Source organism: Ostrinia nubilalis, chromosome 6 (genome assembly GCF_963855985.1).
Source record: "Ostrinia nubilalis chromosome 6, ilOstNubi1.1, whole genome shotgun sequence".
NCBI classification, from domain to species: domain Eukaryota; kingdom Metazoa; phylum Arthropoda; class Insecta; order Lepidoptera; family Crambidae; genus Ostrinia; species Ostrinia nubilalis.
Window position 1 is genome coordinate 676,115 of NC_087093.1, and position 17,077 is coordinate 693,191.

The window sequence follows — 17,077 nt, forward strand, 5'->3', positions numbered from 1 at the left end:
CAGGCGGAGTCGTGGGCAACAGCTAGTTAATAGTAATCTCAAACTCTTATTAAGTTATGACTAGTAAACATATTCATAGCCGTCTAAATATATTGCAGAAACACAATCAAAATGCGGATTGGAACTGCATAAAATACAAATTAAAAACAAACAGAAGTAAGGGAGGAACTAACTTATTATTTAGAATCTGTTAGTACTTGAAAAACTTTAACATCAAAAGACTTATTATTCTTTATTAATGTGAGTGTAATATTTAAGTTTTTCCTGTAATAATTGATGCTCAAGATCCAAGTTTCTCCCTTTCTTCCGTTCGTTTTCCATTTGAACTTCATGCAGTTCAATCCGGCATTTTGATTCTGTTTCTGCAATTTCGGAAATCCTAACTTTGCTTAAATCAATTAAGCCTTCTTTGTTTAACAGTTTCCTTTTTTTTTTGATTGCTGGTGCTTTAAAATTAGGTTTTGCTTTATTTTCTTTTGCCTCTACTTTTTTATTTTCTTTATCTTCCAATATGCCTCTAGTAGTACAAGCATGTGTATCTTCTATTTCTTCATCAAGTACCACCAATTCATATTGGATTTCTTCATTATTTATCAATTCCTGATCTTGCGTATTTTGAGTTGATTCCTCCTCTTGAATGTTAATTAATTCACTTTTATTTGAGTCCGAGTCAAATCTGTTAACATCGACTACAAATTCATTGGGCAACCAAGATGCTATATCATCAGCCCTATCGTCAGGCACTGATAATGGTGGACCACCGCCAGTTTTAATTTGAGCCTGCCTAGCAATGGTCTTGTCTTTCTTCGCACTGATTTTTATGAGGCTCCATTGCGATTTTAACTGGGTAATGGAGCGGTTCATACCAGCGCACATTGAATTAAACCTGAAAAAGAAATGACAGGATTTTGAATTACAGGTAAAGGCAAAATTTTATATTGAAGGCAGAAATCAAAAGATGTACCAACGTTGTTTGTAAATCAGCCCAAGCCGCAACCTTCCGTTTATTCGTGTTAGTGTCTGTATTTTTATTTTCGATTGCATTTACTCTTTCTTTCACCAACTCTTTCAGCAAATACTGAAAAGCAAACACTAGGCGTCAAACATAAATAAAACCATGCTACAAAAATTAGTAGGCACTTTATCAGGCTAAAAATAAGTACTACCTTATCTTCCTCCAACCAGTTTTCTGATCGTTGCCTTTTAGGCGGTCTGTTCTCCTTCGTCATGGACATAATTAGTATCCGATGTAACTAGCCGGGTCGTCGTAAGAGCTTATTGCAGAGTACAGGGTAAGAGGTACAGAATCCAGAACATACAATCCCAAGTTTTATAAAAGTTTGATAAAACTTGGGAGTTGATCGAAAAAACCGAAAACTTTATTAAATTTTCGTGCCAAATGTCAATGTCAGTAAGTAAAACGTCACAGCTGCCAATTTTTTGTTTTTTTTTTCTGCGATTTGTCTATGATTTTACATGGTCCATCAAGTTAAATCACCAAAAAAGCTGTTTTCGTTCATTCTTTTTGTATAGTCTGTGGAAAGAAAATATTAAACTCTGTTTTAGCTATCAAAGGTTTATAAACGATTATGAATAACGTTTTTTATCAGAGGTTTATAAGAGTGTTTTAAGCCTATCAAACGTTTTAGCTAATGTAGGTTTTAAACCTATATTAGCATTTTATTATGAATAAGACCGTAATAATATACCTAAGCTACTTGACATTTACCTATGTATTTAAATAAATGACCAACTTCGTGGCGGTCAACCACGCAAAAACACTCAACCGTCATAGTTTTTGCACTCTCGGCCATTACGCAAAATGGGCTAAGCTTGAAGTTATATGAAAGCTGAAATAGTGGGCAATTTTACCACACGTCAGTTTCGGTCGCAAAGTCAGGCAAAGTCAGCGATGCAAGTTTACTAGAACCAAGTTCACGTGTTTATTTATGTTTAAAATTGCAATTTAACATTGTTCATTTGAAGCTAGAGTTAAGTCCTTTAAAATACGATGTATAGCAAGCATATCAGTAATAACTATTATTGACGGGATTGCTACCATGTACCTTAGTTTCGAGTTTCCGATATTTCGGCACTGTTGCTGTTATGTTAGTGACCATGAAAGTTTAAAACAATATAAGGCATATTATTCTTTAAAATTTCATTTTTGCAAGACCCTAATATGTACCTTTCACTACTAGTCAGACTGAACTGAGCTATTTTTATTCTAAAGAGCTTATCTCCTTTAATACTTAGCAGTCAACGTGTTCTTATTCACCAACAACATGTCTACCACAATATGTAGATATTAGTAGGTAAACTTTCCCCATTCTTGCAATACCAAGGGGCATGAGTCAGCACCCCAAGGCTGTCCAGGCCAGTGGAGCTTCCAATCCGCTAAAAGCTCCATACCGGAAATTGGAGTATTGATGAACGAATCTAGAACTTGAGGAAATTGCCAAAATGACTAATGAAGTGTCCTGAGGCTTTGACGGAGGTAAATGGGAAAGATTTCCTGAAAAAGTAAGTAGGAATAAACTCATCCTGGTAATTTTATTGAAGGGAAACGGGACTCTACATGTCTTAAATTCCTTGAAGCCTTCAGTAAAAGTAAAGAACATCTTGTATTTTCGTAAATTTATATCGCGTTACGCTATACTTTTAGATTTCATGGGATCTTGATCTTAATTTCTCTCAAATGTATCATTGTTTAATTTTTATCGACTACCACGCCCCCTGTTGCGCGCCCTTATGGCCAGTAGACTGACCTGGCTCACTGTGTCACCAGATTGTAGCTTGCCTATAACCTGTCTGACACTATCTGATTAATCCGTCTCGGCCACAGATCTCGACCAGAAGGGCGCGCAACCCTCATCACGCATTGGTTCCCGCTGAAAACCAGCTTCTCGGCATGACGTTTGTGTCATGTCGCGATTTTTGCTGAGCGGGCGCCTATTCAGCATATTATGTTTTTATTTATTGTTTGTTATGTTTTTATGTTTTTTTTTTATGTACTTACTCTTGCCTTGTATACCTTAATTTATAATTATGCTGAATAAAGACTTTCTTATTCTTATTCTTATTCATAGTTGAAAAAAGCCGACTGGAAACGAAAAATTGGCGCGTATGATAATTTTCTCGAGTGGCGAACACGGGCTGGAAGACGTAGCGTGGGCAGGCCTCCTACTAGGTGGACCGACGATCTGGTAAAGGTCGCGGGAAGAGCCTGGATGCGGGCAGCACAGGACCGTTCATTATGGAAAACCTTGGGGGAGGACTTTGTCCAGCAGTGGACGTCATTTGGCTGAAACGAACGAACGATGATAATTTTCACAACTGCAGCAGTACAATGACAATATTAAGTAAGTAATTAAATCACTTACTTAATGGCTGAATACGATAATCTAACCTCAAGTGCCTCAAGTAAGGTACGCCGGGGTTTCGTGCGGAAATACAATATTTTATTATAACATCAGCAGTACGAATGTGCCAGTTCAGAAATAGCCGACAGAGCGGCCCGAATTACTGCCATTATGAGCCGAACCCGCTGCATCGGGTGGGGCTCCTGAAAAATTGCTATGCGGCAGAGAAATGGCATTGCATTTGCGAAATACAGATTCAAGATTTCCGCAGCGAGATAATAAAACAAATTCACCAGTGAAGCCTCGTCGGTAAATCCTAGTGGAATGAGGGATAAATGCAAAATAATATTTATTTAGGTATTTATTGGACTATCAACATGAGATACAGTGTGGTAATACTTACAAAAAAAAATAAGATAACAATATAACAGATTTTCTCAGTGATCAAGATAATTAAAAGTCCTTTCTTTTATATGGGGGTACCGTATATCCATACGCTAGGCTGAGATGGCGAAAGGTAAATAAAACTACATTACGGTCGTAGCGTGTATCGCGTCTCCAAAATCTGATAAAACACCGCTTCGCGCCGATAGCATGATTTTTGGATACGTTGTACCACAGGTTGGAAACAAAGCAATTAGAACATGGAATAAACTAGACTACTAGAGTTTGCAAATAATTAACTACATAAGTAGGATTATAATTTTTTCACTACGGCCATCGGTCGACACATTTATAGGCTCAAAAGGGCTGGTGAAACAGCAATATTGCAAATGACAATCGCAACGACCATCGCCAACGTTCCTCATGCATCCAGCCTGTCTAGGCGATGTTCTGTGCATCCTTGAACTTCAGCAGTAAGTCAAAGTGCAGTAAGTGCTGCGAGCGGCGATGATTACGCCAATTACTGGCGCGCACTCCGCGGTAATCACGACGAGAGCCTTCTGATGCGCCGCTGGCACAAGTTGTAGGAGTAGCGGACCTACTGCGGCCACTGAAACGTTCTATTTTCGAATCTCAATCAAATATTTTTTAATATTAATTTATTTTTAATTGATCATTTTCATTGAAATCTTGCCAGTGACTTGATTTTCAGTTATTGTTTTTTTCTTTTTTATGGCTCATGCGGATTATTCATTTATTCTTGTTGAGGGGCTATGAAGCCTTTTTTCTTGATTATTAATTAACTATTCTTCAGTATTTTTTTGTGCTATTAGTTTTTTCTGCTATCGAGCTTATGTTTAACTATCTCCCCAGTAATAGAATAGCTAGTCTTTCTTTTTCTATACATACATGTTAAAACTTTATAAAAATAGTCTACATTAAATTAATGATGTACGTAATTAGTTAAAATAGTAAGACACGGTTCTAAACGCAATGTTTATTAATGAGTTACATTATAATGACCCGTGTATTACTACACTCGCGAGCAAAACTATGGAATCACTTACATGAAGTTGTTTCCACGCGATCTTGTGTACTAACGAATTTGTTAGTAACAAAAAAAGTGGCACCATTTTAAAGATTAAACTTTTACCTTTTAATTGATACCAAATTCATTTAAATCACACCGGTATTTAAAAAGATATCCCGGCTGATGTGAAGAAGTAAGGAAAAAGACATGTATCAACTGTTTGATACGTCGCGAGTTGCGGCCTACTTACCCCCTATAAAAACACGTGTTTTCGGATTTTTGCTTTCACACGTTGATCTATACACATCTCCGCTTTTTTTGACACTTTACCTGCTATTCTACACCTACAGAAGCAGCACAAATCGTTGCACTATTGCAAAAAGGGCTCAGCCAGCAGGCTGTCGCACGTCAGTTCCACATAAGCCAGTCCTGGGTTTCGAAAGTTTTAAGACGCTTTCGGGAGACTGGTGGCTTTATCCCGAGACCAAGTTCTGAACAGCGCCGGTGCATATCGCAGAGGGATGACCGTTTTTTCATGTCAACCTCTCTATGAAATCATCATTTGAGTGGTATCGACGGCCAGCAAGAGCTCAGAAATGTTCGTAGGATAGCTGTTAGCGTGTGGACAGATCGTCTATGATATAAGCAATAGAATTTGACTCCAAAAAGGCCTGCCACAGGCTCGAAACTGACGGCAGGTCACCGACAAGCACGCTTTCAATTAACTCGCACTTATTTTGATGGGTAGGCGAGTAATGGAGGCGAGTTTTGTTCTCCGATGAATGCAGACTGTGTTTGCAGTGCAGCAGTTGACGAGGTCGGGTCTATAGGCAGCCTGGGGAGCGATTTGTGCAGTGCTGGTTCGCTGAAACAGTGGCTTATCGGGGTGGCTTGCTCGACTTCCCATCGAGATGTGTACGAGCAAATTGAAAGCGTGCTTATCGGTGACCTGCCGTCAGTTTCGAGCCTGTGGCAGGCCTTTTTGGAGTCACATTCTATTGCTTATATCTTAGACGAACTGTCCACACGCTAACAGCTATCTTACGAACATTTCTGAGCTCTTGCTGGACATCGATACCAGTCAAATGACGATTTCATAGAGAGGTTGGCATGAAAAAACGGTCATCCTTCTGTGATGTGCACTGGCGCTGTTCAGAACTTGGTCTCGGGATAAAGCCACCAGTCTCCAGAAAGCGTCTTAAAACTTTCGAAACCCAGGACTGGCTTATGTGGAGCTGACATGCGACAGCCCGCTGGCTGAGCCCTGCTTGCAATAGTGCAAGGATTTGTGCTGCTTCTGAAGGTGTAGAATCCCAGGTAAAGTGTGAAAAGAAGCTGAGATGTGTATGGATCAACGTGTGAAAGCAAAAATCCGAAAACACGTGCTTTTATAGGGGGTAAATGGGCCGCAACTCGCGACGTATCAGACAGTTGATACATGTCTTTTTCCTTACTTCTTCACATCAGCCGCGATATCTTTTTGAATACTGGTGTGATTTAAATGAATTTGGTATCAATTTAAAGGTAAAAGTTTAATCTTTAAAATGGTGCCACTTTTTTGTTACTAACAAATTCGTTAGTACACAAGATCGCGTGGAAACAACTTCATGTAAGTGATTCCATAGTTTTGCTCGCGAGTGTATTTTAGTTGAAATAGAACGCGAAAGTTTAAAATCTTATTGTACGTAATTAGTGATTTTATTTTTATTTATGAGGAATTTACCTAGTGTCCAATCATGAGATTAAAAAAGCTTTCAAAATCATGTTGTACACGGGTTTTCAAGCTAAGTTTAAAATAGCAAATCACATAATCTTTTGTTTGGAAAGATTGCTACCTATCCATAATAAGACCACTTAACTAAATTGTACCAGCTTAACTGTTTGTTTTCTTTATAATCAAAAGACAAAACTGTGATTTTTTTTTGTTCTTTTGAGTGTTTCTTTTTATTTTACTTTAGGCAGGTATTAGCACCTCATCTACTTTTATTAAATCGCACCTTCGGTAGAACAAGGGCACAATTGCACTTTTTGCAATTTTACAGGAGAGCTATTTTAAGATTTTTATTGGATTTAATATGGTCTAGCTCTGATAATATTCCTGTAAAGTGGTCCACCTTTGCATGACATAAACTATATACTATATACTTTTTACGCGCATTGCTTGCAAGAATAAAAAGCTTTTAGTTTTTTTTTTATTAATTTTTATTTCAAGGAGGGGATTCATTTATGCCCTTGTTCCACCAATATCTAAATTATTTTGTAGTTATGACCAATTTGAGCTTTAATTTAGGATGATGTTAAAATAAAAATAAGCAGTGTTTTTGCATAAATAATGTATTTTTTTATTAGTTTAAAAGTGTGTAGTAACTTCACACAAAAAAAGCGAATAAAACTTAGAGATAACATGACTTTTTAGTATCTATCTATAGAAAAGCGAAAGGTCACTGATCGACTCACTCATCACAAAATGTCAGAAACTATAACACCTACAAACTTGAAATTTGGCAGGTAGGTTCCTTATAGGATGTAGACATCCGCTAAGAAAGGATTTTACGAAACTCCAACCCTGAGGGGGTTAGACGGGGTACACGCGTACGAAGTCGTGGGCGGCCGTTAGTTCTTTAATCAGCCTTCACTCTTTTGTAACTACTGTTCCAAAACAAATTTACTTAGCAAAACTCTGGAAATATTATTATGCTCGTAATTACTTATAAAATAATAGAATTTTAATAAAAATAACTTGAATTTAACAAAAAAATAGTCTCTTTATGTTTTATTCAGTACCTACACTGTTTTTAATTATAACTTAATCCTTTTATAATGGAGTTTTAGTTAAATTGTTAAATTTCTAAGCACATTTTTTGGAATTGCACCCGACTTTAAGACCAAAGAATAAAAAAAATTGGACGGACAAGGACATAACTGTCTGAACGACTTTTTTCCTCCAATTTTTGAATTACTTACTAGGCATAAGTGTGATAGATGTGGCCTTGTCACTCCAGAAACCAAAAACATTAAAGGGCATATTCACCATTGCGGCGTTAGCGCTCCAAATGACAAGTACTTCATTCCCCGCCGACGGCGCAACTGACCAATGAGACTTTGTCGCGTCAGAACAGTAAAATAAAAGCGCTAATAAGACAAAGCCGCTTTTTGCCCCTGGCAGTTTTTTGAAGGAATTAAACTGGTTTCTTTGTCTCTACAGTTGAAAACACATTTTTAAAGTATTTCTGCATACTTAACTCATTTTTGCAATTTTTGACAATTGTGCCCTTGTTCTACCGAAGGTGCGAAATGTAAATCTTGTTCAGAATTATTAATATCTGTCTATTCAGCCTTTAGTAGCTAGCATCTCGTAAATTGTACCTACCACACGCCCTTCTTGAATACTTATCAGCACGAAACTGAACCGGCCGCTTGAAAATAAAACCGACTTCAAATGCGTGAACACAAATAATACCTATTCAACAAAAAAATAATCGTTCAAATTGGTTCATAATCGGCGGAGATATTGCGTATAAAAAAGTTCATCCCCAATTTTCCACCCTTGGGGGTGAAATATTTTCTTCAAATTCGCATGAAACCACCCTTTTGATAATACCTATTCAACAAAAAAACAATCGTTCAAATTGGTTTATAATCGGCGGAGATATTGCGTATAAAAAAGTTCATCCCCAATTTTCCACCCTTGGGGGTTGTTTTTTCTATTATTAAATTTAAATGGGACCACCCTTGAGGTATTACCTATACGCCGAAAAAAGATTTGTTCAAATCGGTTCATAATTGGCGGAGGTATCGCGTAACAAACATAGAAAAAAAAAACATACGGGTCGAATTGATAACCTCCTCCTTTTTTGAAGTCGGTTGAAAATGAAAACGTAAGTCGATTGAACCAAGGCGGGGGCGGGACGAGCTCTCTTTTGCTTTTAATTACAAATCAACAGTTGCATCAATAGGATTAATAGTAGAAATAACACATATTTGGGACACAAGCACTTATCGACACATATTTCTATACATCAATAGTTTTCCTTGTAGCTTTTGAGTAGGTAAAAATTAAAAAACTGTAAACTTTATCTTTGTTTATAAGTATGCGATAGATTGCTTATTGTTGTTGTATGGAAATTCAATTGATAATGATAAAACGTTGTCATCAATATCGTCCGAATTCTAAATCATAATAACGTTTAACACATATTAATCCTGTTCTTATCGCCCCTCTACATTTTATTATCGCGAAAGGAAATTACATCGATATCAACGAGTCCAATCTAGAACTTTACATTGCATATTCTAGGAAATTCATTATTGCGATTGAAGATACCTACAATGTATTTGTTTCTTGGACTGTTCATTTAAGGTGATTTAAAAAATATAACTATTTATTAAGAAAATCTATGACATTCATCCTAGACTAGGGGTTCGTCGCATAGCAGAAGTAGCGGCCGCACGCGGATGCCTCCTTGGTCGCGCGACACTGGCCGCCAAGAAACTGCATTCTTTTTTCTCGACGACCAATATCGACCTTCTTTTGTTTTATTTTCCCTCATGACTCGATTTTCTCACGTAGTCGTGGAATTACGACTCGAATTTGTAATTAAAATATTCACGTTTTTAGCCAATCGAGTTTTAAGAAATCGAGAACAAAAGAATAATTACGCATACCCTAATGTAAAAATTGTGAAATACAAGGTGCGACACTTCAATAGTAGTGATGTTATAACACATTTTAAAATACGTTGCGTGGCTTAGACGAAGGTACTACTAATCATATTTTCTTCAACTGTCCAAACGTAGGTTCCTCCTTATTAGATTTCCTCCCTGAAAGCGTCCCTCGCCCTACTAATATTAAATGTTTATTAAACTCAATGAATCCCCCGCTTTTAAAACAGTTATCAAAATTTATCCAATCCCGCAAAATTCGTTTGTAGGTAATCCAAATTATTTTCCCCCTCCCAACCTTCCTCCTTTCCTACCCTCTTTCTTCCATTTATTTTAATCGGTATTATGTATATATTTGTGTTGTCTCAATTTGTGATGTCTTTTTTGTTTAAGGTACTCACACAAATAATTTAGCTTAACATTTTAAACTTAAACATTTTTGAATTTTATAAAACCCTGTAAACTTTGTCAAAGCTGATTACGTGACATTGGCGAAATCGTGGTTCTCAAAACCAAGTTGTGGCCAAAATATAAGAAGAAGAAGAAGAAGAAGAAAATACGTTGCAATTTTTAACATTGTGTCGTTCTGTTTCAGACAACAGGCATGACCCCGCTGATGTTCGCGGTGAAGGACAACCGGACCTCCTTCGTGGAGCGGCTCATCGAGCTAGGGTCAGACGTCGGCGCCAGGAACAATGTAAGTATTAATGATAACTATCAAAAAGCTGATATGGCTAACTCAGCCAAATCATACATGGCTACCTATCCTCTTAGGCTGGAATGCACCATCTTATTTTAACTTAACAGACGTCAAAACCTGTCAAACTCCATACAAAAACCACCGATATACACTCGGCATCAAATAAATCGCACCTCCCGCGACAAGCACTTATCAAACGTATGCATCCCCACATCCCACCAACATTGGTATCATTTGAAAGCCTAGTTCTAAACTTCATTTCATTAAAGGAAAGGTTTTTACCTCAAAAATGTGTCTTTACAAGGATCCAGAGTCACTTCTTCAAAAAATAGGTAGTTACGCTATAGCCATTTTTTATGACTATAAAACTGTTAAGTGGGGATTAATCGCTATCCATCTGTTAAAGAGGACACGTGAGATCTTTATTTGGTTTTATAACCATAAAAATTGGTCTTATTGATCCCAGAGGTGAGCCCAAAGTGAGGTCTATTTTCAAGTCACATTTATGGTATATGTTGATCATTTATTTAGAAATGAAATGTATTTTTCTTTAAGGATATTTATTGGGCTTTCAAATAACACCAATATTGTTGGGGTACCTTAATTGTGTCAGAAGAAAATCTTTAAAGTTCGCGTCGCGGAAGGTGCGGTTTATTTGATGTTGAGTGTAGTTACGGTTAAATTTAGGTGGTGCAACTCAGCCGTAGTCTTTTATCTGCTATCCACAGAGACGTACCTTCATAGAAACCAAGCGTATAAGACCTATACTTAAGCTACGCCTCAAGGACAGGCCTCAATCTCACATCACTATCTCAAACAAAATGCTGAGCGATCGCTAAACGAGAAAAGATATCAGAACTCTGTAAATAATCCGCTGTATGGTGCCCCGTAACACAAGCTCTGCTTAGTTTGGGGCTAGAAACGTACCTAGTGTAAAAATGTCCCAAGATGTAGGTGAAGTCTAGACAATGAGACTATGTTATTCTGAACTTTGTTACGTCTTGTTAGAATAGTGTAATTGGTACTACCATTCTATTAATTAACAAATAAATAAATAATCTATATATATAAAAATGAAACCCGTTTTCCGTTGTCACGACATAACATGAAAACGGCTTGACCGATTTGGCTGATTTTTTTTTTGTAGTTTTCTAATACTCTGTACAAGGTTTTTACGGAAAAAAATATAAAGAAAATCTCTACGCTAAGGCGGTACGAAGTTCGCCGGGTCAGCTAGTAAATAAATATAAATGAAAATAGTGTTATGTCTGAAGCCAAATGTATTTTAGAGTCAGGATGGTCAAGTGCGAGTAAAAGCTAAGGCATAACCATGCAGGTACGGGTGTGTGTTTGTGTTACCTATGTAAGTAACACTTTTGTAACATTTACTACAAACCCGTAATTTGTAACACCAAACTCAATAATGAGTTTGCGACCCATCGAGCAATTTTTCACATAGCTGAGCAGCGTGTAATTTGTGTAACAACTTGCGTCGCCTAAGCTTCGAAACTTAGCTCAAGCAAAGTGGAGCGAAAGCGTAATTTCCACTAGGCGGTGCGACCTATTGTAAAGCTTCGGTACAATGAAAGCTATTTTAATCTGTCTTAATTAGTCAATTAAATAAATTATAATGTTTCAAAACAGGATGTACAAAAAGCAGCTTGTTGCCGGTTGCAAACCAAGAGCTAAGTTAATTTCGCTTAGCTCGCATAACTGTCGCAATTTTCCATAGTTGTATGTAGACTGCTAACTATGCAAACACTATGGAAAACTGTGTCATCAGTCTGGAACCGGCATGTAAATGATACTAAAATGTTTACTTCATTTTGTCCAAAAATCAGGACTGGACAGTTGAAAAACAACAACAACGAAACTACGAGTTAAAATAGATAACATCCTACAGCGTCACTTTTAATTTACAAACCAAAACAAAGGAAGTAACAAAAGCTCAACTATTCCAACTACGCTATGCTTAGCTTAGCGCGCAGTGTAGCCCGCGCTTAGCCTCTGACTTATTGCTTGGGCACGTGCCAGATGCGCGATAAGCAGCGATTTATGCCGGCACATTATAGGTCACCATCGCAGCCCTACTGGGCAAGTGCAGTAATGACCGTCACAGCACAAACATCTAGACAACGGGGACGCAGGTTCAAGGCGCCACTGGTCATCAACCCGCTGGATTATGATGAAGATAGAGACGTTCAAAATGAACGCGAGATAAAAATAGGCTAGTTGCCTAAAAAAATTTTTTTAGTCCGTAATGTTTAATATCAAAAAATATTGGACACGTATATTTTTATTTGTCAATCTAACAAATAATTACATAGTTATGGTGCGTTGAAGTTGCGCACGACGTCACAACGTGCGGCATTTTTAAGCAAGCGTTGACGTCACGGGCCTCTTCTTATGAACTTTGGGGCGCTTTATCTCTTTAAATTTTCATTAGTTTGAAAAAGTGAAAAATACGTGTAGAGTATTTTTTGATAAGTTAACGGACGGACTAATTAAAACTCTTGCTTTTTGACCCAGGCAACATCCCCATCCCATTCGTGTAGGCAGACAGGACTTTCTTCGCCGCAAATAAATGATGGAAAAAGCCAACAAACGGTGATTTACATGGATATTCTTATATATCACTACAATCTCTACTCAAGTAATACACTTGAGTCATTATTTCCTGAAGACTCTTTCCATTATGTAAAGGAATGACGAATTTGCTACGCTGGTCATTCACATTTGACTTTTCAAACTCCAGTCATACTTTCTTACCTCCTGAAAAGCCCCTGAAATCTTCTGAGTCACCAAATGAAGTTGAATCATCAGCACAGTCACAAAGTATCACTTGAGTGACGCCATACACGCAACCGCCGAATTACAAAGTCGAGAGCTCTTACAATAAGTTTAATTGCATTTTTATTGTTACCCATGTTGAGCGTAGTCACGAATTTTCCTCAATGTAGTGGAATGATTCCGAATTAATTAGAACACCTTAATGAAATCAGTGCATAAATGACGCAAAATGTAGAGTCCACATAATAGAATACAGTCATATGAATTAGAAATATTGTACGTTCCTATGAACAATATGACAAATTGCATTTCATGTTAGTTTAAAGATATGACTACTGTTTTAAATCATATTTTCACAAGTGCATAATATTCATATCTAACTACCAACTGCAATTTTCTGTATGACGTACATTTCTTGATTAATGAAAATCGAGGGCATCCCTGTCTAATTCGTATCCAAAGTTTATTGGTTTTAACTGTTAGAAACAAAGTGGATAGTCGCAACTTGCTTCGACCCCAATACCTGAGCATTGCAGTGTTTGCTGTCTTGGGGAAACCTTGCTGTCTTCTCTGCAGGAGAGGTTCAGCCAATGGCTCCCCCGCTCAGGCGTTGGAAGTCTATCCCAGTGAGTTACGAGATTATAAAAGTGTTGTATTTCCTGTCCAGGCATTTTCACGTGTGATGTACAAAATTCTACCTCTACTAGACTTCAAAGCGTCCTAAAATAGAGTTAATTGAAGTGCGGTTGCTATTGGAAATCAATGATGCAGCGCTCATAACTCTCCTATATGTGAGAGGCTTTGCGAAAAACCTAATCAAATATAGGTAAGAGCCAGACCTATATCAGCTGTAGACAGTGAAAGCGGTAATGGAAAGTAAACTAGACAATATTGGTCTCGAGTACAGACCACGTCCATTATTGTGCTGCCGCGTCATCGTCTGCTTAATAAATGGACATTCCATTCAATATCATGGCTACTGAGAGCTTTTGAATGGGGCCACTATAAACCTTTGTGATCAAGGAAGTAAACTTATGTTTACGTGAACTTATAAGGCTGTCGTAATTATCATAATCGGAAATGAGTTAAACGCCGCTTGATTGGCATTTCTAATTGTGCCCCCTGTTGCTATAGGCTCTACTGCAAGTATAATTATCGCATCGTGTCTCGAAGAAAGTGGACGCACGCGATGTTGACCGTTGCGAACTATGCATTTAAAGCAGGCTCGGCAAATGTTTTCAGAGGCCTGAATGCGGAGCAACACTGTTTTAATTAAGATTTTAATGACCTGAAACAATTGTACAACTTTCTAACGAAGTAAAAGCTTCGTTTGTTGTGGGAGGTGAACCTAAGTCGAATGTTCTTTTCATTTAATTTATCTTAACCCTTTGAAACCTTGAAGTACTGTTGTAACGTGTTTCTTTGTCCCCAGGACAACTACAACGTGCTGCACATATCGGCGATGTACGCGAGGGAGGACATCGTTAAGCTGTTGCTCTCCAAGAGAGGGGTGGACCCTTTTGCCACTGGAGGGGTAAGATATACTGATGGATGATCAAGAACCATGACGTCAAAATCACATAGTACAAATGAAAGTTGATTCACAACAAGAAGATATTGATAGAAATTGTTCAACAGGGTAAATTTTTACGAAACTTAATTACCATGTCTAAGCTTTAAAAAAACTACGTAATTTTGCAACAATGGTGGTGATGATACACCAAGAAAAAGAAGTAGGACTTACTTAACTAGTTGACCAATTTTTGTGCTGTCAAAATGTAGGTAAATCTAATACATAAAATGTAAGAACTCTACCGAAATAGTTACATCCCTTTGATTTAGATAGTCATCTACCTCGTTTGTAGTCCCTAAGATGGGGACGCATGTCATATCGCGCACGCACGGCGCCACAGTCGTATTTCTTTCCCCAGCGCACGTCAACTTCAGTCTAGATAAGGTACATAGTAGGTACCTCTACAATGGGAGCCTTGAAGATTGAGCACTAACATAGTACATACTTGTATTTTGGATTAGATCTATTTGGGGAGTAATCGTACTTCTTTTACGAGTTTTTGTAATTTTAATATGTTTGGCTCTAAGGTTGACTGAAGGAAAATGTCGAAAGGCATTAAGTCCGCCTTATGTACGCTGTTCTATGTGCATATAAGTTTAAAATAAATAAATAAAATGTACAGTGTGCGATTTAAGAAAACACAAAACTTACTTGACTTAAATCTGCCACATCCAGTCCAGTTGCCTGCATGTTTTGTCTTGTGAAGGCTAGAAGGCAAATCATTTTACTTCATCTTCCAATCTCTTTGCCAGACTCTTCATTGAGGTACCTTTAACAAAAAACACCGTTAGCACCAAAATGAAGAGATCATAAATAGTACAAGCTTTGCTTAGTTTGGGACTAGAAGCGCAGTGTAAAATGTCCAAGGATATTTAAGGATAAAAGATGGGAAAAAAATAATAATTAAAAATTAATTGAACAAACAAGCATAAATTATGTTATTAAAAATACAACGCAACACCATCAACTTTTATTTGACTCACGGCGTTAATATGAAATACAATCTAAATTATAATGAAAAGGACAAATTATTTTAGCTCATCGGCTACAATCTATAATTATCAGTGACGTAAAACTAGAGCCTTCTTTAGAAAGTTCAATACCTTTTTGTCTATTTAAAGCTTTAGCCTATTTTAGTCCTGCCGAGGCATTACTTAGCTTGTGCATGAGACAGCTCATGTAGCCTTGTCTAATGCAAGCTAGGGTTTATCATCTCACCCGATGCCTTGCTCCACTTATTGGAATTGATTTTTAAAACATTTTCACAGAGCTACCATTTCAGTGCAGGATCTCTAAGAATGAGGTTCTCGTTCTAAAATAGAAACAAGTTTTTTTTTTGTTCTTTTGAGGGCAATAGCCATGGGTCCTCCTTTGAGGATGATTAAAAATGAAGCTGTGAGTGTTTAAAATAAATTGAACAATTTAAAAAAGGAATACATTTTGATTAAATTGAAAAAAAATACAAAAATAAATTAATGATTTAATTTTAATTCTGGACGTACGGTAACGTGTTAAATGTTCATATATTTTAACCCAAAATATGTGACAGGATATAAAATTATTTTATTTGATCGATTTTTTTTTACTTTTGAAGCCTTTTTGGTATCATTAAAAAATACAAGACCTATAGCCATCTAGCATCAACTCGTAATTGGAACTTAAAAGCTTAACCGCTGACTCCTGTCATCCCTTTATTTTTTTTAGTGTAAAATAAATAAACTTTTTTTGTGTGAAAATGATGAATGATGTGAAAAATACTGTGGTCGTCTGTTATTGGGAATAAATACTTGAAGATTGTGTAGTAAGGGGTGTAATTATTACCAATTGTTATTTAATTACTAAGTATAAATAACTTAGTTCTGAGGGCTTAGTGCGAGTTTGCATCACTAGTGAGAGTTAAAAAAATATATGAAAATTTTAGTTCTTGAAAGTTTCCGCTAGGGGCATTATACAATCCGTTATACATGTAATTTTTTTACGCGCTCACTAGTGACGACGTTTGATGTAAACTCACACTAAGCCCTCTGTAGCTGTGTAAAATACGCGAATAAGGTGTTAATGAAAAATGTTTGTGTGTAGAGCCGACAACAGACGGCAGTGCACCTGGTGGCCAGCAGGCAGACCGGCACCGCCACCAGCATCCTGCGCGCGCTGCTCACGGCAGCCGGGAAGGACATCCGCCTCAGGATCGACGGGGTAATGAGTTTGGCTTTTGTGAATAGGATATCAAAATAGTTTTTACGGATTAGCAAGCTGAAGTGGCAATGGACAGGGCACATAGTACGCAGAACTGACGGCCGATGGGGCAGCAAGGTTCTGGAGTGGAGGCAAACGCAGCGTAGAACGTTCGCCCACAAGGTGGACCGATGACATCATAAAGGTAGCAGGAAGGCGCTGGACGCAGGCCGCTACCAACCGGGCAACATGGAAAGGATTGGGGGAGGCCTATGTTCAGCAGTAGACGTCTTAATGTTGAGGTGATGATGATGTGTGTCGACGGGGTAACGTGGCTTAAGACTTTAGTGATAGAGTAGTTAAGAGGAGATTAACGACATAGACGCCAGTTTCCTTTGAAA

The 17,077-nt window shown here is 37.6% G+C and overlaps 1 protein-coding gene across 1 annotated transcript; it reads left to right on the top strand.

The window, feature by feature from the left end:
- The first annotated feature begins 2,470 nt into the window (after positions 1-2,470).
- On the top strand, positions 2,471-16,736 carry LOC135072778 (KN motif and ankyrin repeat domain-containing protein 3-like). Its single transcript, XM_063966815.1, has 4 exons — positions 2,471-2,497; positions 10,034-10,135; positions 14,361-14,462; positions 16,581-16,736. Exons 1-4 carry the CDS (start codon positions 2,471-2,473, stop codon positions 16,734-16,736), a joined length of 387 nt encoding a protein of 128 aa, XP_063822885.1.
- The last annotated feature ends 341 nt before the right edge of the window (positions 16,737-17,077 follow it).

Bases quoted from the DNA above. Each gene is read 5' to 3' on its own strand.
- LOC135072778 (XM_063966815.1), top strand. From the start codon at position 2,471: ATGAAGTGTCCTGAGGCTTTGACGGAG. The intron at 2,498-10,033 runs GTAAATGGGAAA...GTTCTGTTTCAG, and splicing joins GTCCTGAGGCTTTGACGGAG to ACAACAGGCATGACCCCGCT. The intron at 10,136-14,360 runs GTAAGTATTAAT...CTTTGTCCCCAG, and splicing joins ACGTCGGCGCCAGGAACAAT to GACAACTACAACGTGCTGCA.